This window comes from Mirounga leonina, unplaced genomic scaffold, assembly GCF_011800145.1.
Source record: "Mirounga leonina isolate KUSES-001 unplaced genomic scaffold, KU_Mleo_1.0 Mir_115, whole genome shotgun sequence".
NCBI lineage: Eukaryota > Metazoa > Chordata > Mammalia > Carnivora > Phocidae > Mirounga > Mirounga leonina.
Genome location: NW_023270268.1, coordinates 91490854 through 91510935, shown reverse-complemented (window position 1 = coordinate 91510935; position 20082 = coordinate 91490854). Strand labels below are relative to the sequence as shown.

Genomic DNA, 20082 nt, shown 5'->3' with positions numbered 1-20082 from the left:
TCTGGCCTGGTATTTATCTCCTTATAAAATGCTAGTTGATATGCCTGCTCCAATAGAACAGTGCTTCTTGAGAGAAGGCGTTTTATCTTGTTCATCATTGTTTGTTTCCTGCCTGGCATTTGGTGAGCACTTAATAAATATTTGACAAATAAGTAGCTGAATAAATTACTCTATGAATTTTTAAGTAAGATTAAAATGTTCAAATGTCTATTTTAGGAAGGAAAATCTTGACAGCTGTGTGGAGCAAGATTGGAAGGAGAGAGTAGATTAGCAACTAGAGTCCAAGTTAGGAGAGGGATGATAAAAACATGAGCTAGGGAATGGATGCAAGAAGTGTTTTAGAGGAGGAATTGTTAGGGGAAGGAAGAAGATGTAAGAAAGGGTAGATTTCTGGGGGAACAAAATGAGTGGGGTTTTTTCTTGAAGTTGTCAAGGGATACCTGGAAATTCAAGTAGACAGGAATTCTGGTTCAGAAATACCTGGGCCAGAGGTACAGGTTTTGAAATTTTTTTTTTTTTTTAAAGATTTTATTTATTTATTTGACAGAGAGAGACACAGCGAGAGCAGGAACACAAGCAGGGGGAGTGGGAGAGGGAGAAGCAGGCTTCCCGCTGAGCAGGGAGCCCAATGTGGGACTCGATCCCAGGACCCTGGGATCATGACCTGAGCTGAAGGCAGATGCTTAACGACTGAGCCACCCAGGCGCCCGAGGTACAGGTTTTGAAGTCATGTGTACATTGTTGTATACACATGAGCAAGGTAGCTAGCTCTAGGAGAACAAGCTAAAGGTAAGCGGAAGGGAAACGAAGATTGATTGGATGTCTGTATGCGCCAGACACTGGCATTTTCACATTTATTCCTTAAAATATCATGCTGCCTCATTTTCTCTTCACTCATATTACTTAACTCCCCAGCCCATACCTGTGGGCCTGGAACCGTGCACAAACATCTTGTTGTTCATTTAGGCCCATCTGCCTGGAGAGCCCTTTTATTTACCTGGCATACTCTTCTTTGCATTTCAGAAATATGCTCATACATATTCCTTTTATAGAGAGACTCACTATTGAGTTGCGTCCCCCAAACACCCAATCCACTTGTCACACTTTTGGCAGAGCAGTCTTTTTAAGTATGTGAATATGATACCAGCCCAAAAAGAGGATCCTGTTTATGGCAGGTGTTTCCCTTCTCTCTAGTAGAACACTCTGGGATACCAAATAGGTCTTTATGTTTGGTGATTTACTTAAAGACTGCAGGAGATTCGCCTGGAAATTCTAAAAAAGCTGCTGAGAAAGCGTGATGAGAATCAAAACGAAGTGAACATGAAGCACCTGAATGCCCGATGGTGTCAATTGCAGGAAGCAAAGGAGGCAAAATTGGCACGGATTCAGCACACACATGTATCAGGTAATGGTGTAATATGAACAGTGAAGAGAATGGGAGGGTTGGCTTTGCTTTGAATCTTTGATCAAACCTGATTTAGATATAATTCTCTTGAGTCCTAGTGTTATTAAATAAGTAAAGGAGATGAATTATTTCTCAAAAGTAGAAGAGTGGAAGAAAATTCCTCACTAAGAAAGCCAAGTAATGATGTTCTAACAGGTAGTCAAGTTATTGACATTATTGTGATTATTGTGATGTTATTGTATATGTTTGTGTGTGGGGTGGGGTAAGTGTAAGGGGTTGGGCTTCCCATATTCATAGGTTGAAGTCCTGGATGGAAAGCCCTATTTCACAACCTTTTTTTTTTGTTGTTATTGCTCTTAAATGAGACATTTAGACATCTTTTCTCCTGCTCACCCTCTTCCATGAAATTTTAATACCATGGATATACTGTTTATCTGTTTATGTACTCTATCTGTACACATAAAAAGAGCAGTCAGTGGATGATTAGGAATGACTATATAAAATTTTTGAATTAAAATTAAAAAAGGGGCATCTGCATGGCTCAGTTGGTTAAGTGTCTGACTCTTGATTTCGGCTCAGGTCATGATCTCAGGGTCGTGAGATCAAGCCCCCACGTTGGGCTCCTCAGTGGGTGTGGAGCCTACTACTTAGGCTTCTCTCTCACTCTCTCCCTCTGCCCCTTGCCGCCCCCCACCTCTATCTCTCTCCCTCTCAAAAAAAAATAATAAAAATGAATAAAAATTAAATTAAAAACTTTTAACTTATTAGTATTTAACTTTATAGTTTTATTTGCTTAGTAACTTTTTATGTAATTTACTTATAAAATTGTAATGTATCAATTATATGCAAATTAGCCATTTCTATGCATATTAGAATAATCACAATATTTAAAAAAATCAAATTTGTTATTTTTCTAGCAAAAGTAGAACAATTATAAAACTTCCTTAAAATTATTATCAGTGAACTTAACTTTTAACGTTTTCTTGATGTGAGAAAATAACTTTTAACTAGATGCTAGGTATGCCTAGATCTTTAGATATTGTCAACAATTTCTTTTCAATACTTCACAATACTAATGATGGGTTGACTAGCTTGCTTATTTTATTTTATTTTTATTTTATTTTATTATTATTACTTTTTTTTATTAATTCCTCCTGTCCCTCTCTCCAGCCCTCTGGGATCAGTAGCCTTCCAAATAAACTACCTGACACATGCCTTTGTCTCAGGCTCTGCCTTTGGGGGAACCAGGCTAAGACGACCTCAAATGTCACTTCCTCAGGGAGGCCTTCAAGACCCCCCCCAATAAGTCGGGTGCCTGTTATCTGCTTTCACTTTTTTGCCCCTGAACGTTTTTGTGTGTGAGAAAATAACATTTAAATAGCTGTGAGATATGCAGTTAGATATTGTCAACATTTTTTTCATTTCCATACTTGATATAACTAATGATGAGCTGACTAACTTTTGTAGCTAACAAACTGAGGGTTGCTAGAGGGGAGGGGGTTAAAGGAGGGCACCTGAGGTAATGAGCACTGATGTTATATGCAACTGATGAATCACTAAATTTTACCTCTGAAACTAATAAAAAAAAAGATAAATAACAAAATTAAATAAAAATAAAACTATTTTTATTTAATTCCAAAACCCCAAGTCACACACAAAAGCATGGAGAATCAAACATAAATGCCCACAAGGCAGCTGTGGTGCATGCAGCCGCCTCTTACGATAAGACTTTGCTATCCCACAGTATGATTTTCACCCATTGAGAGTGCACAGCGTGGAGCCCTCGAACGGGGTGGATCTGTGATAGGACTGAAAGAAAAGGAGCAGGCGGAGGTAGGAAGCATGACTCCTTAGAGTGCACAGCTGAGCCTTTTCCCTCTGTCGGCCAAACAGTTCTGAAAGCTCTAAGCTGGGATACATTATGTTTTATTCTGTTGTTAGCCAAGATGAAAAGAGATTATTGAAGAACCTGTAGTCTTCCCTCCCTTGCAATTATTTTCCTAGGAGAAAATAATTCTCCAAATCTCCACTGACCAGGTCTTTTTTTGGTTACTTTTAATTTCTTTCATTAGCTTGACAAACTTACTGAATACCCTTTCTTGCCTCAGAGCTTGGAATGCACTTATAAAAGATTTTTGATGAGTATCAACTGAGGATGCTAATTGACTCAGCTTCTGTCACTCCCACTTGTCTCATGATGCTCTGGGCCACACAGATGACAGACCTGGCTGCAGTGAGTGGTCATCATGAAATTCATTCAGTTCAGTAGCTTCCCTGTGAATAAAAGTAGAACTGGTTTATTATTATGCATTTATTCAGAACAATACTTTGAAGATAGTCACAGAGGTATGTTTTATTCTAGCAATCAGAAAACTTGTGGGAAAGGGAAAGAATATAGAAGGGAAGCTGGAGAGAAGGAATATCATCAGGGATTATTGTGATTATGCATCACAGGTCTATGGACCTCTGTCTCGTCTTGGTCGTTTCCCTGACAACAATTCAGAGGACTTTGTGGTAAAAAACCACTATCTCAACACCTATGAAGGTAAGCAATTTACATAATTACAAGTCCAGTATAAGAGGAGTATTGAAGTACTAGAAGGGAAGTATTAGATTAAAGGCTAAACAGCAAATAATATTTTCAAGAAATAGCAATGAACACATTTAATTTTATTAATACAAGTTCATATAAATCAATAAAAACTCCTAAGACCCAAGTAAATAAATGGATATACTGGGGCACCTGGGTGGCTCAGTTGGTTAAGCTGCTGCCTTCGGCCCAGGTCATGATTCCAGGGTCCTGGGATCAAGCCCTGCATTGGGCTCCTCGCTCAGCAGGGAGCCTGCTTCTCCCTCTCCTCCCCACTCGTGCTCTTTCTCGCTGTCTCTGTCTCTCACTCTCTCTCTCAAATAAATAAAATCTTAAAAAAATAAGTAAATGGATATATTGTATAACAATATAGCAGTGTTTAGCTACTAAACCTTTAAACATGTTCAGTGTCACTAATAATTTCTCATTTCACAAAAATGAAACGAATAAACTTTTATACCATGTTTACAAAGTAAACAAGGAATATATCATGAAATCAGTCTTTAAGAAGAAGTGCTAGAAAACTAGTGGGCAAGAAAATGGATAACTAGGGGATAAATTTATGGATTCATGGATTCATGGCCAAGATGATGAATTGATGGTCACAATGTTGAACTTGTAGCTCTGGCTGATCATCTCCAGAGCACAGTATGATAAATTGGTGTATATCCACTACAGAATGGTGGTCCCATGTATCATATGATCACCAATTTTCTGTTGGCTATTATCATAGAACTTATTACTTTTCTGTAGGGAAATATTTAATTAGAATGCATTTCTTGGGGTGCCTGGGTAGCTCAGTCAGTTAAGCGTCTGCCTTCAGCTCAGGTCATGATCCCAGGGTTCTGGGATCGAGCCCTGCATTGGACGCCCTGCTCCGTGGGGAGTCTGCTTCTCCCTCTGCCCCTTCCCCTGCTTGTGTGCTCTCTTTCTCTCTCTCTCTCAGATAAATAAATAAAATCTTTAAAAAAAAAGAATGCATTTCTCATTTTATGGTCTAAATTACTGAGAATATGAGTTAATTATGCAGAAATTTGCTTTACATGTTGGGGCCATGTCAATTATGTGAACTATATCTTATCAATAATTCTAAATGAAACCACTTGGCAAACAGCTACTAAAATTAACAATATGCCTTCAAAGCATTAAATTTAATCACTGAATATTAAAATCATGTACTTCCTTCCTGTAGGATTAGTTGAACTTGAGTCATGTCTCCCAGATTTTGTGACACAACCCCGAATTAGACCTCCAAAGCCAAAAGTCACTACCACGAAAGCTGGTTTTCTCAAGAGGGCAGCAAGGATGGACCATGAGTTGGCAGAAGTTCATAAGGTATGATGCTTATTCGTAGACAAGATGCTGTTAGTGGGACTTTCTCGCAGTGAAATGCTACATCTCCAAAACTGCAATGTCCAGTAGTTCTCAACACATGACTCTACATTTTTTCTCCTCTCCAGATTTTTATCTTCTGAAAGTTGCCAGTGCTATGTTGAACCAATGTTTTTTCCCCTCATTTCAAACCGTAGGAAAATCTGTTGGAGGCTCTTCTCCCCATTTGCAGAAGACATGCTACTTCCTAAAAGTGGTTCTGACTTTAGATCTACATAATAAAATCTGACACTACATTGAGGGGTTTGCAGCAAGTTTCTAGTGTTAGGAATTACTGCTGGTTTTAATAGTGTAATAGGCCTCATTTTTTCCCTTTTAGATTTATTACCAGAGCATCAGGAAGAAAGGGAGTCACGTTCAAGTCCTCTCTAATCTGGTTTAAAGCTCAATTAAATGAGAAAGTGCAATGGTTATCCCCATGAAACAAATACACAGCATCCACCAGCTGTGCTTGCTTCCTTTTTGTTAATTGGACTATAGGTGTAAAGACTCTAGAATTCATGATTTATGATCACTCTGCTCAGTCTTTAGCATGCATCAGAATCACCTAGAGGACATATTAAAACACATGTTGCTGGGCCCAACCCCCAAAGTCTCTGACTCAGTAGGTCTGGGGTGGGGCTGGAGTATTTGCATGTGTTACAAGTTTCTAGGTAATGCAGATCTGCAGGAACTACCCTTTGAGACTCACTGGTTATGACATAATCTCATCACTGGTCCATGAATTTGTTTGTTCAGTTGGTTTTAGTAATAGAATAAGAATCCACGGGAGCCCATACTCAATATAAAAATTAGGACCTCGGGGCACCTCGGTGGCTCAGTTGGTTAAGCGTCTGATTCTTGATTATAGCTCAGGTCATGATCTCTACTGGGCATGGAGCCTGCTTAAGATTCTTTCTCTTCCTTCCTCTGCCCCTACCCACCCTGCAAGTCACGCATGCGCTCTTTCTCTCTAAAAAAAAAAAAAAGGACTTTGACAATCATTCATGTATCTTTCCCACCTCATCCCCCTCTCTCCATTTACCCATTCTGAACTCTGTGTTCATTATTCTCTCACTTCCTGTAAGTTTTTTTCAAATACACTTTATTAGGGTATGGAAGTTCTCTTCTATTCCTAATTTACTAAAGCTTTTAATCATGTGTTCATGCTGAATTTTAGCACATGTTTTATCTGTTATCTATTGAGGTAATTATATATTTTTTTCTTTTTAAAATTATTGTAATAAGGAACATTTATAGTTTCTGGGGGTTTTTTGTTTTTGTATTTGTTTTACAAACAATCTGCCCTTACATACTGGGATGAACCTAATTTGGTCAAGGTGTTTTATTTTTAATACACTGTTGGGTATTAAGGAGGGCACTTGTGGCACCTGGGTGACTCAGTTGAGTCCCACATCAGGCTCCCTGCTCGGCAGGGAGTCTGCTTCTCCCTCTGACCCTCCCCCCTCTCATGTGCTCTTCTCTCTCTCTCTCTCTCAAATAAATAAATAAAATCTTTAAAAAAAAAAAAAGGAGGGCACTTGTTATGATGAGCATGTGTGTTATATGTAAGTGATGAATCACTAAATTCGACTCCTAAAACTGATATTACATTATATGTTAACTAGAATTTAAATAAAAATTTGAAAAAGAAAAAAAAAATACATTGTTGGATTTGATTTACTAATATGTTTTGCAGAATTTTGATTCCATATTCATGAGTGAAATGGCCTTATTTTTCTTTCTTAATTTTGACTCCATATGGCATTGGTGTCAGAGTTATGCAGGTCTTCTGAAATGACTTCAGAGTAGTCTTTCTTTTCTACTTTTGAAAGGAGTTTAAATAAGTTTAAGATGATCTATTTCTTCAGATGACATTCTTCTGATGTTTTCTTCATGGGAAATTTCATGGGAAAATTCTAACTACTCCTTCAGTTTCCTTACTACTTACAGAACTGTCTGTATTGTTTTGGTAAATTACATTTTCTTTCTTATTTTAATTTCTTTTTTATTATTATTTTTATTTTTTTAGGGAGGGAGAGAAGAAGGGGGCAGAAGAGGGGCAGAGGCAGAGGAAGAGAGAGAAATCTTAGGCAGGCTCCATGCCCAGTGCAGAGCCCAATGCGGGGCTCAATCTCAGGACCCTGAGATCATGACCTGAGCCAAAACAAAGAGTTGGACACTTAACCGACTAAGCCAACCAGGTGCCCTGGTAAAATACATTTTCTTTGTAAAGTTTATTGCACCTAACTTTTCATATTTTTTGACATATGGTTGTTGATAGCATTATTTAAAATCTTTTTAATGTTTGTGGTATCTATAATCATGCCTACTTTTTTCATTCATAATATTATTTATTTGTGCTTTCATTCTTTTTCCTTATTCAGTTTTACTGGAGGCTTATTAATTTTCTTGGTATTGTTTTTCCAAAGAATGAAATTTTGACTTTGTTGGTTTTCTCTACTATATATATTTTTTCATTTGCAGTAACTCCCATTCATATATATCTTTCTTCTTTCTTTTTGTTTTGTAGTTCTCTTCCTAACTTAAAGTAGACATGGGCTCATTAATTTTCAGGCACTCATCAGTTTTATAGAAGTATTGAAGGGTGTTTCCTTCAAAACACGGATTGTGGTATAGTCCATTAGTTTTGATATGGACTGTTTATCAATATTAGTATCTAATTTTTTTTAAAGATTTTATTTATTTATTAGAGAGAGAGAGTTAGCTAGAGAGAGAGAACACAAGCAGGGGGAGTGAGAGAGGGAGAAGCAGGCTTCCCACCGAGCAGGGAGCCCGATGTGGGGCTCAATCCCAGGACCCTGGGATCATGACCTGAGCCAAAGGCAGACGCTTAACGACTGAGCCACCCAGGCGCCCCTAGTATCTAATTTTTTAAAACATCTGTTATGGTTCTTGAACCTGTATTTAAGTTTTTAAATTTCCAAATATGCAGGAATTTTAACTCTTTTTTTTTTAAGATTTTATTTATTTATTTGACAGAGAGAGACAGAGCGAGAGAGGGAACACAAGCAGGGGGAGTGGGAGAGGGAGAAGCAGGCCTCCCACCGAGCAGAGAGGCCGATGTGGGGCTCGATCCCAGGACCCTGGGATCATGACCTGAGCCAAAGGCAGACGCTTAATGACTGAGCCACCCAGGCGCCCTAAGTTTTAACTCATTTTTGAATTCACTCCTAACTCCTTTACTTTGTGGTCAAGGATCCCTATTCTTTGAAACTTAGTGAGGCTTGTCTTGTGAACTAGCATATGGGTTTACATATAAAATAATCTAAGTCCACCGTCAGATAATCCTGTCACTTTCCATGCAGTGCCGGTCCCTTATAGCAGATTATTCCCCATTCATCCCTACTGTCCCTGTGGCATTGCTGTCGTTCACTTCACGGATCCATAGGCTATAATAGCCCAATACATTCTTACTCTTATTGCTTTAACAGTCATATTTTGGATCAATTAAAAATAAGAAAAAACAGTTTATTTTACTTCATTTATTCTTTCTATGCCACTGTTCCTTTCTTTATAGAAATGCAAGTCTCTGACCTATGTCACTTTGCTCCTGCCTGGAAAACTTGTTTTACCATTTATTATAGGGAAGTTCTCCTGGCAATGAATTCTCAGTTTTTGTCTCAGGAAGTCTTTATTTCTCCTATGTGGTTTTTTAAAGATATAATTCACATACCAGTAAATTCACTCTTTTAAAATAAACAGTTCAGTTGCTTTTAGTATACATATACACAAGATTATTCAACCATCACCATTATCTAATTCTGAAACATTCTCATTATCCCAAAAAGAAACCACATACCCATTAGGAGTCACTCCCAATTACCTTCTTCCCCCTAGCCCCTGGCAACCACTAATCTTTCTTTTTATCGATTTGCCTATTCTGGACATTTCATATAAATGAAATCAAACAATGTATGGCCTTTTGTGTCTGGCTTCTTTAACTTAGCATGTTTTCAAAGTTCATGTTGTAGTAGGTACCTCATCCCTTTTTATGACTATATGATATTCCATTGTGTGGATATATTACATTTTGTTTACCTGCTCATCAGTTGATACAGTTCGTAGAAATTTGAGTTGTTTCTACTTTTTATCTATTATAAATCATGCTGCTATGCACATTTGTGTACAGATTTTTGTGTGGACATAAGTTTTTCAGTTCTCTTGACTCTATACTTAGGAATGGAATGGAATGGAATGGAATGGAAAACCAGGTAATGGTTTTACTTTTTGAGGAACTGCTAGACTGTTTCAAAAGTGTCTACACTGTTTTACATTCCCACCAGGAATGTTTGAGGATTCTAATTTCTCCATATTTTTGCCATCACTTATTACTGCCCATCTTTTTTATTATAGCCATCCTAGATCACCCAGTGAGATACCTGGGTGGTATCTCATTATGGTTTAGATTTGCATTTGTCTAATGATTAATGAGTTTAATGATTAATCTTTTTCATGTGCCTTCTGGTCATTTGTATATCTTTTTTTTTCTTAAGATTTTATTTATTTGAGAGAGACAACATGAGAGAGAGAGCGAGCATGATCCAGGGGAAGGGACAGAGGGAGAGGGAGAAGCAGGCTTCCCGACGCAGGGCTTGATCCCAGGACCCTGAGATCATGACCTGAGCCAGAGACAGATGCTTAACCGACTGAGCCACCCGGCACGCCAAGTCATTTGTATATCTTTTTTGGAGAAATGTCTATTCAGATCCTTTGCTTATTTTTTAATTGGGTTGTCTTTTTTTTTTTTTTTAAGATTTTATTTATTTATTTGACAGAGAGAGACACAGCGAGAGAGGGAACATGAGCAGGGGGAGTGGGAGAGGGAGAAGCAGGCTTCCCACGGAGCAGGGAACCCAATGTGGGGCTTGATCCCAGGACCCTGGGATCATGGCCTGAGCTGAAGACAGATGCTTAACAACTGAGCCACCCAGGCACCCCAATTGGGTTGTCTTTATTGTTTATTATAGACATTACTTTTAATGTCTATTTATTGTTGAGTTGTAAGAGTTCTGTATATATTCTGAGGACTATACCGTTGTCAGATATATGATTTGCAGATTTTCCTCCCATTCTGTGGGATGTCTTTTTACTTTGATAGTATCCTATGAAACATGTAAGTTTAAGATTGTGATCTTTTCAGTTTTGAATAATGTTTTTATTGTGTGTAGAATTCTAGGTTGGTCGGGGTTTTTTTCAACACTTCAGATATCACTCTACTCTGCATGGATGCTTTCTTTTAAGATTTTATTTATTTGAGAGATAGAGAGAATGAGCAGGGAGAGAGGCAGAGAGGGAGGGAGAGGGAGAAGCAGACTCCACACTGAGCAGGGAGCCTGATGTGGGGCTTGATTCCAGGACTCTGAGATCAAGACCTGAGCCAAAGGCAGAGGCTTAACTGACTGGGGCAGTCAGACATCCCACATGGATGGTTTCTGACTAGAATTCCACTGTAAATTTTATCTTTGTTCCTCAGTAGCTAAGGTGTGTTTTCTCTCTGGCTTCTTTCAAACTTCTCTGTGTTTGGTTTTCTCTAAATATTATATGCCTGAGGTGTTTTTGTTTGTGTGTTTTGTTTTGTTTTGTTGTTTTTTAAGGTCTTGCTTGGTGTTCTCTAAGCTTTCTGGATCTGTGGGTTGGTGTTTGTCAGTACTTTAGGAAAGTTTCCAGCCATTATTATTTCAAATATTTATTCTGCATTCTCTCTTTCTTCTCCATCTGGTTGGTATTCCAGTTACACATATTACTCCTTTTGATATTGTCTCACAGTTCTTGGATGTTTTGTTCTATTTCTTTGTTTCTCTTTGCATTTCAGTTTGGGAAGTTTTTAATGACATATCTTCAAGTTCCTGGATTCTTTTTTTATCTGTGTTGAGTCTACCAATGAGCCCATTGACAGTATTCTTCATTTCTGTTATAGTGTTATAGTGTTTTGACTTCTAGCCTTTCCTTTTGATTCTTTGAGTTCTATCTCTGCTTACATTACTCATCTGTTCTTGCATGTCATCTCCCTTTTCCATTAGAGCCCTTAACATATTAATCATTGTTGTTTTAAATTTTCTGTCTGATAATTCCAACATTTATGTCATATCTGACTCTGGTTTTGATGGTTACTTCTCTCTTTAGACTGTGGTTTTTGTTTTTTGTTTTTTTTCCTTGCGTTTGGAATGCCTTTTAGCTTTTTTTGTTGATAGCCTGACATCTATTATTAAGCAATAGGAACTGAGGTAAATAGGCTATAGTGTGGGATTTATATTGATCTGGCTAGATGTTGGGCTGTGCTTAATGTTTGTTGTAGCTGATATTGTCAGAGGATTCACATTCTTTTATTGTCCTTGTTTTTATCTGTCCTCTTGGCTTTGGGATGAGATGCCATTATATGGAGTCTGTCAGTTTGGAATATTGGTTTGAATTAAAGAGAGTTACTAAACATTAGGTTTACGTTCAGACAATGTATCTGCTTAGTCTTATGGTTACATTATTTTGAGAATCCAGACTCATAGAAATATGAAGATACAGGTGATATAAGGCTTAAAAAATACTGTATGAGCTATGTCATAGTAATTATGGAGGAGAAATATCTAGAATAGTATAAAATAATTTCCACAGTACAGTATTTTCACGCTATTCTTGGTATAATTTAGGTTGGAATATATTTTTGAAAAATTATTAAATTGCTTATGTCCTAAAGCAGATTAAAAGAGTGTACCAATGAGTTCTTTCTTCTGTTTATGAAAACCATGGATTGAACTCAGTTGCCTAACCTGTTTGTCTTTTAAGCATGTCAAAATGCATTGTTTGGTAACAGCATTTCCTTGATATTCTCATATTCCCGCCTCCCCCCTGCCCCCCCCACCTCTCTCTCTGAGAGCTTTACCTTTCAAGACAATAAGACAGATTGAAGGAATTCTCAAATATTTTTATTTGTTGGTTTTATAAATTGCATTGGACTTCTTGACCAAACATTTTTCTTTTAACTGTGAAAATCCAATTGCTTTTTTTCAAAATTTAAATTATTTGTTTCTTTCTTTTATATTTAGAATGTATTTAGTGACTGGGAAAAATATCCACATCGTTCAAAATTCGTGAATTATACAAGAGTATTAAATGTAAACCTTCTCTCCCTGTCTCCCAGCTATGCAGTTCCTTCTTTGGAGGAAACCACTGTTTTTTAGTTTCAGATCTTTCCTTCCAGAGATATCTTACAAGCAAATATATTTGTATCTATATATCTCTCTATACAAGCAAATATATTTGTATCTATATAGCTCTCTATGTGTAGAGATATGCACATGTGTATGTGTATATTTAGAAATATATAAAAAAATACAAATACCTGTAAGTATCTTCTTAAACTTTTTTACCCAAATGTTAATATATAATACACACTGTTCTGTATTTTTATTATTATTGTGCTTTTATTATTTAATATATCTTGGAGATTATCCCATAATTGTGTTACATCATTTTTTTTTGCACGATATGTCATCATATAAATGTACCACATCTACCCAGTTCCCTCTTGATGGATATTTGTATTGTCCCAACATTTTTGCATCAAAAATAATGCTGCATTGAGTAATCTTGTTTCCATATAGTTTGGTACATGTATGAACATATCTAGAAGAGGATTCCTAGACATGAATTGCTGGCCCACAATATACCTGCATTTATAGTTTTGATGGCTACGGACAAATTTTCTTACATAAGTGATGTACTAATTGCTGAATGTGTGAGAGTGCCTGTTTTCCCAGATCCTTACCAACGTATTATGAATGATTGGTCTTAAAATGGTCTCATGTGGTGCTCTTCAGGGCAACGCACTCAAGAGATGCCAGAGTTTAGAATTACTCGTTTTTAGCCTGCTGCTGCTTTCTGGTGATTCAGTGGCTGTGGTTATTGTAGAGCTGGTCTATATTAGAGCTGTTATGTATTTGGTGTCAGTTTTATTTTGTAGAAACTCAGGGGTTCTGTTAAAACCACAATAATTTCTTGTGGTTTCAAATTTTACTCCACTTGCCTATTTTTATTAATTTCAAGTTTTGGCTTAGTGCTTATTTGATCACTTCTCTCTGTTGTCTGTGGGAAAACTAATGTAAAAATTATATGATGAAAAACATAATTCTAAAGTATGATCTTTAAATGACAGAGATCAGACTTTTTGATATTTTTAAGTTAAAAGTATCTCCCTATGGATGAAAATAGAACCAATGAACAAAACCTTAGGTCATATATAATTTGGGGGACTTTTGGTGATCAAAAGTAAAATCAATAAAAATGTATGTTGAAATCAAAACACACACACACACACACTCTTTCACAAGGAAACAAGTTCATTTTCAGAAAACGTGAGGTGCAGGCCTTCACAGTCAAAGGAAAGCTCTTTCTTCACTAGGAGACAATTGCCATTTAATGTTCCTCAGTTCCATACCAATATTTCCGTCATTTGTGGCACAGGGAAATTTTCTATTGCCCAGGCACTTATTTTAAACAGCTAATTGGCTCTTGTGGAGGAATAGGAGTTGGGGGTTTTGCTTGCATACACGCAACAAAACCTTTTAAAATCTCAAAAAAAAATCTTTTTTAAATCCTCCAAATCTTTGATTAAGATGGATAAACCTAGAATATGTACCCGGTTTATTCAATGTTAGCTGATGTTTAGGGAATATCATACCATCCCTTGGGTCATACAGGCACCCAGTTTTGGCCTTTCTCAAACTGTCCTAGCATAGCCATAGCCATAGTGAAGATTCTTTTTTTTTTTTTTTTTTGAAGATTTTATTCATTTATTTGACAGAGAGAGAGAGAGAACAAGTAGGCAGAGAGGCAGGCAGAGGGAGAGGGAGAAGCAGGCTCCCCGCTGAGCAGGGAGCCTGATGCGGGGCTCGATCCCAGGATCCCGGGATCATGACCTGAGCCGAAGGCAGCGGCTTAACAGACTGAGCCACCCAGGCGCTCCGTGAAGATTATTTCTGATCGATATTCGATCTGTGGCCTAGATCGAGTAGTGGAAGAAAATACAAAGGAGGTAAATGACACTAGTTGGTATTATTCCAGGCAATATTGGATAAGAAGAATAGAGTTCTTGAACCAAAGAAAGTTCTGCGCTTTCTTCAAAGAAAGGCTCTACCTCAACCTCGGCTTCCAACTCCAACCTTGGAAATGAGTTCCAATGTAAGTTTGAAACTTTATTTGAAATGCTAAATCCAGTATTGCTGTCTGTTTATTCTTATACTTTGGGTTAAAAACAAATGTAATTTAACAGGGTTACCTTTTCAAGATCTGACTTACATGGCATTTCTTCTTATGCTTCAACATCAGACACACACAAATAAGCAAAATGAAATCTTCCTAAGAAAAATAGGCATCAGAAGGTAATCCTCATGCATGTCAAATAAAAAAAGGTCGAATGATGATCAGTTACCATAACCATCTTACCACATGGGGAGGTGGCTATGACAGCTGGCGTGAGAGAGGAGTGAAGTGCCAGAGATGTCATGAGGACAGTCTGGCTTCTGAGATAGACTGGCTCAAAGAGTTCACCCTGACCAGGGTCATACCTCACCTTCATAGATCTCCAGACTCAGTTTGGGCAGGGTACCAGAGTCAGTCAGGATTAAGGACAGACTTGGACTAGACAGCAACCCCCTCCCCAAGAAACTGCTAGAGATGCCACAGTACAGATGTACTGCTTGACAGAAGGATAACTGCCTGCCTGGTAGATGAGGATATTCTTCTTAGCAGCCCTTCTCCTCAGCCCACTGTCTCCCAGTATAGGGCAGTTCTCACAAGACGCCAGATCCTATTGAGAATGTGCTTTGTCAGAGGGAGCGATGTTAACAGGAGATCTCATTAGCGCTCCTGAAGGGTCACCTGTGCGGAGACATTGCTCCACTACTCCCACTGACTGGCCAGTATGTGCTTCTGGACATCCCCCTTTCTAGACTTTGTCCCAGTCACTCCCTGTGGTTAACACATTGTCTTGCATGTGTTTATGCTGTTGATTGCCGTTGCTTTCTTTTGCATTCAGAGCCACTTTAAGTTGATTTGCAGGCTCTGCTTTCTGCTTTTGACACATAGTTACTTAAGGTGATTTTTGTAGATGGTTAGTCTTGTCCATTCTGATTTTACCATCTTATCTAAATTCTTGTGAGAAGCACCTTACTCTAGACTCTGACACAGACTAGCTGTAGTCCTTGTCTACTTGCAATTAAACATGAAAAAACTATTGCAAAATGGATGTTATAAGCAATACTTGTTGCTTCAAGAAAGATTTTACTAGAAAGGAGTATAGAGATTAGAATGAATTTTTTGCTTTTGCTATGATTTTTTAATGATGTCTTATGATAAAAAATAATTTTAACAATACAGTAAGTAACATTTAAGATACTGTATGTTCAGTGAGAGTGTAGGCCTTATTTATTCCTCTTTAAATCTTTCTGGCATCTAGCACAGTGTCTTTTGCTTGATCTAAGTTTTCAAAAAAAAATTGATGCTGACCGTTGCTCTTCTCAAGCTGCTTGGTTCTTACTTTGTTCTTTTAGGAAGAAGAAGATATAGAGATGGCTGTGATCTACCTTCAAAAGTTACTCCGGGGAAGAGTCGTTCAGAACACGGTGCGTAGGGTCCAACCACTGGTCCTGTGTTTCTCCTTTGAGAATAGATTTATAGAATGCATATGTACTCGGTTCCTTGGGGTGAATTCCCTCTTGCACCCTGCTGTCTGATGGAACTATATACTCTTTTTTTTTTTTTTTTAAGATTTTGTTTATTTGACAGAGAGAGACACAGTGGGAGAGGGAACACAAGCAGGGGGAGTGGGAGAGGGAGAAGTAGGCTTCCCGCGGAGCTGGGAGCCCGATGCGGTGCTCGATCCCAGGACCCTGGGATCACAACCCGAGCCGAAGGCAGACGCTCAATGACTGAGCCACCCAGGTGCCCCTGGAACTATATACTCTTGAATTACCTACCCATTTCCTTCTACTGTCACAGTTTGCCCAAGTGGGTGGCAGTGTCAAGGGGAGAAAGGACCTGCCTGCTGTTCGTCACAGTTGTAACCGAGGCAAAGTGAAATTAATATCTTCCTTAGAATCACTAAATCCACCAATTTTCTTACCTGAACTTGGACTTATTTTAAAAAGTTCATTTATTTAAGTAATCTCTACACCCAACATGGGGCTTGAACTCATGACCGCCCGAGATCAAGAGTTGTGTGCTCTACTGACCGAGCCAGCCAGGTGCTTCTGAATTTTGACTATTAAGGCATCACAGACCAAGTGGATTCCCTAACTTTCCACAAAGTCATAATTATTTGAGTTTGTATATAGCTAGCAATACCTGAATGATAAATAGCTAAGTAATACTAACTAGAGTTTTGAACCCATTCTATAAGCTCACATTATATATTCTTTGCTTCACATAGATCATCTCATTTTTTTCTATGAGTTATCCTATTTTATAGGCAAGCAGTGTGAGTTTGAGATTATATTACCTGGTAGCAAATTCAACTCTGGTCTTCCTGACTGTAAAGCCTTCGCCACATTATTTGTGCAAGCACACTTCAATTTTAAAATGGACTGATTACAAAGCATCAGCAAAAAAAATTTTTTTCTCCTCATACAGCTGTAACTCATAGGAGACTCAGTTATAATTAGTATGTCCAGGGAAGCTGGGTGAGCATCTTGTGTTCAGCATTATTCTCTACTCTCCTTATTTCCCCAGGAAAAATGTCACAACACATTACGTATTACAAACCAGGGGCAGATCTCTTGGTAAAGAAAGCATGGCTATGAAAAATACCATCCTCAGTCGTCTTAGGGAAGGAGCACAGAAAATGAAGGGGAGGGTCTAGTTTCTTAATATGACCCTATAGTAACCGCTTTGTCTTGGAGAGGCATTTTGAGAAATCAAGTAAACAACTGCTAAGTAAGCTCTTTCTCGACCTGAGCAGCAGGAGAACTCTCAGCTCTGGGGAGCATCCCTGCTCGGGCGGGAAGGCAGGACCGAGCCCCCCGTTCGCAAGTGCCTCACCAGTCACTGCATGAGTCCTAGCGCCGCGCACAGGGGATGCCAACTCGCAAGTCTCTTTCTGATTTGATTTGATACAGATGTTTGAAGGGAAGGAGAAGCGACTGGAGTTGATCCAGGAGCTGCGCACCAGCCACGCACTGCAAGAGGATGACAGGCTGCTGAAGAAAGCCGAGAAGCAGGTGACACTGGCCTTACAGCGGCAGAGGAACTTGCACGAGCACAAGGTTCTTTCCTGTTCTTTCTCCTTGTGTTGTCCCCCCGGATCTTTATTCTTGCACAAGTGGCAGTATCACAACAGTAAATGAAATGACAAAAAAGAAACATACCCCCAGGCCCATCACTCTGTCCCAGCCGGGTTTTTAAACAGTGCTGCCTCAGTCCAGAATTGGAATGGGGTGTGCCCTCGCTGAACTGAATATGGTCTTATTTTATTTGCAAGAAAAAAAAAAAGGAAAAAAGAAACACCACATTTTAAAAAGGTTTTTCCTTCTAATTTTCTTAAATATTTGGTGATTCTACTGTATTTTAGTGGGAGCTCAGCAGAATGAAAAGTAATAAAAGCAAAAAAGAAGAGACACAAGATTTATTTCAAAATATCGGCACTTGTTTATGAGTTTTGGAGCTGGTTAAACTGCATATTAAATATGTTGATATCTCATGGTATTCTCTGACTTTCATCAATGTCACCTGACCACAGCTGCTAATTGCCTCTTTACCCCAACAATTGCAGATGTTTTCCTATTTTCTTCTGCCATTTGTCCATGTATACAGTTTTTAATGGTGCTGACTACAGAGTAGACATGCTTTTACTATCTCTCCCACTTACCTGTAAATCAACATGAGAAAGAATCAATTTACAGAGAGTTTAGTGTTATAAGAAAGCTAATAGTGAAGTTAATATAACCCACCCTTAGTAATGCACATAACGCTTGTGCCATGGAGGACTGGGCACAAAGGGTAAGCAGCTTGAAAATGAGCACGTTATTCCTTTTACGTGACACCAGGCTTGTGGATGGTCTCTGAGTTTGGGGTTGATGGTGTAGGGGAGGGAAGAAGAAAGCCACAGGCTGTGAGACCCAACGGAGGGACAGAGAAAGAATGGAATGTGACACCAGAGTCTCTGAATCTGGATGTCTGAGGGTCCTGGAAATGATAGAGACAGGGCTGTGCTTCTGTTCAGATGCGAGCAGAATGCCCTGGAAGCACCAGGATAGAAAAATGCCCTTCTTGGCCCTTCGAAATTTCTGATTATAGACTTTATTGGCAGGTGCACCTAAGCCAGTCCAGGCTTTTTACCCATATGTCCCAGTTAGTAGGATATCATGCGAGCTAAGAGCTAAAGGAGGAGTTAATGGAAAGAGAGCTGTCACTTAACAAAGGACTCGCCCTGCTTACCTTCCGCTGTACCTAGATACACCAATGATATGCAGGAGTCTGAGGGAGGGGGCACCTCACTTCTATCTCCTTTCCTCCTATTTTCTATGGGGAATAGTACAGAAAATGCACAGTTCCCAATTATGTAATGCACTGCATGATATGATCACAGAAAAATCACCTTCCTAAATATTTTTACTTAATTTTCAAATTAGATTACACTACCTTAGCATACTCAAATTTCTTGCTGAGGGAGGGGGCTGCATGTGAACAGGTAGCCATTTTGGGATTTTAAAGGTTGCATCTGCCCCCCCAGCTGAGGGAGCTTGTAATCCTGAGACAAGGAGAGAATCCGTTTGTGGTCTCTGGGCTGAATGACCACTGTTTATAAATGTGAGGCACTCTTAGTGTGGCCCTTTCTTTCCACCTCCCCCTATCATATAAGTAAAGCTGAACTTTGTGGTTAGGAAGTATGTGTGGGCTGGGAGGAGGCGAGGGAGGGTGTTGGGGCTAACGTCCACGCTTGAATGACAGTCTCACGTGGTAGCCTCACCACCTTTGAGACCTATGTGGGTTTCCTCCCTTTGGATACAAACCAGAGAAGAACCCAGCATAGCAAGAACTGTCAAGGCTGAGGGAGCATATGACTGGGAGAAGGGCCCTTTCCCTTAGACCTAAGGATAGGAAAAGGAACAAGATGAAGTTGCAAAGGATTCAATCTTCTTAAACACTTTTATTCTCCATGTGTCAAAGCCAGGACAGACGGATCCATAAATAGATACTGTGGCTTATTCCTGCCAGAGAACTCCAGGCCCCGACTTTACCTCAATGATTACATAGACATGTAGGCTTTTTCCTGCTCTGTTTCAAAGGTAGTTCTTAATGACTTTGAAGTTATTTAAAAGAATATAGTACCACAGTTTTCTACTTTCATGTTATTCAAGATCTTAGAATTCCCCAAACTTGTGTCAAAGGACCAAGGATTAAAAAATTAAAAGGTGTCATGAGTGAATTTCTAGAAGACTCTTTTTTATTGAACTCCAGAAAAATTTTTTAATAAAAACCTTGACATTTCCCTTCATGTCTGGGAAGATAGAAGTACCTTCTGGATAAAAATGAAAGAAGAAAATCAATTTGTGTGGATATTAACAAATGTTTTGCTAAATCCCCCTCATAATTTGAGGGCTGTAATCTGTCAGTGACTGAGCAATCCACTTTCTCATGTCTAAGTTTGTATCATAAGTTTTCTTAGTAAGAGCCCTTGGGATGACGCCAACCTAGTGATAATATT

General features: G+C 38.7%; 1 protein-coding gene across 3 annotated transcripts in view; it reads left to right on the top strand.

Moving 5' to 3' along the window:
- Positions 1 to 20082, top strand: part of CFAP91 (cilia and flagella associated protein 91) — a 109149-nt gene that overhangs the window by 64477 nt on the left and 24590 nt on the right. For all 3 annotated transcript variants that reach the window (XM_035000085.1, XM_035000084.1, XM_035000083.1), the window contains exons 8-13: positions 1248 to 1405; positions 3768 to 3950; positions 5188 to 5330; positions 14445 to 14561; positions 15932 to 16003; positions 17495 to 17641. In XM_035000085.1, the coding sequence (XP_034855976.1) occupies positions 1248 to 1405; positions 3768 to 3950; positions 5188 to 5330; positions 14445 to 14561; positions 15932 to 16003; positions 17495 to 17641 (820 nt within the window). The remainder of the gene's footprint in view (positions 1 to 1247; positions 1406 to 3767; positions 3951 to 5187; positions 5331 to 14444; positions 14562 to 15931; positions 16004 to 17494; positions 17642 to 20082) is intronic.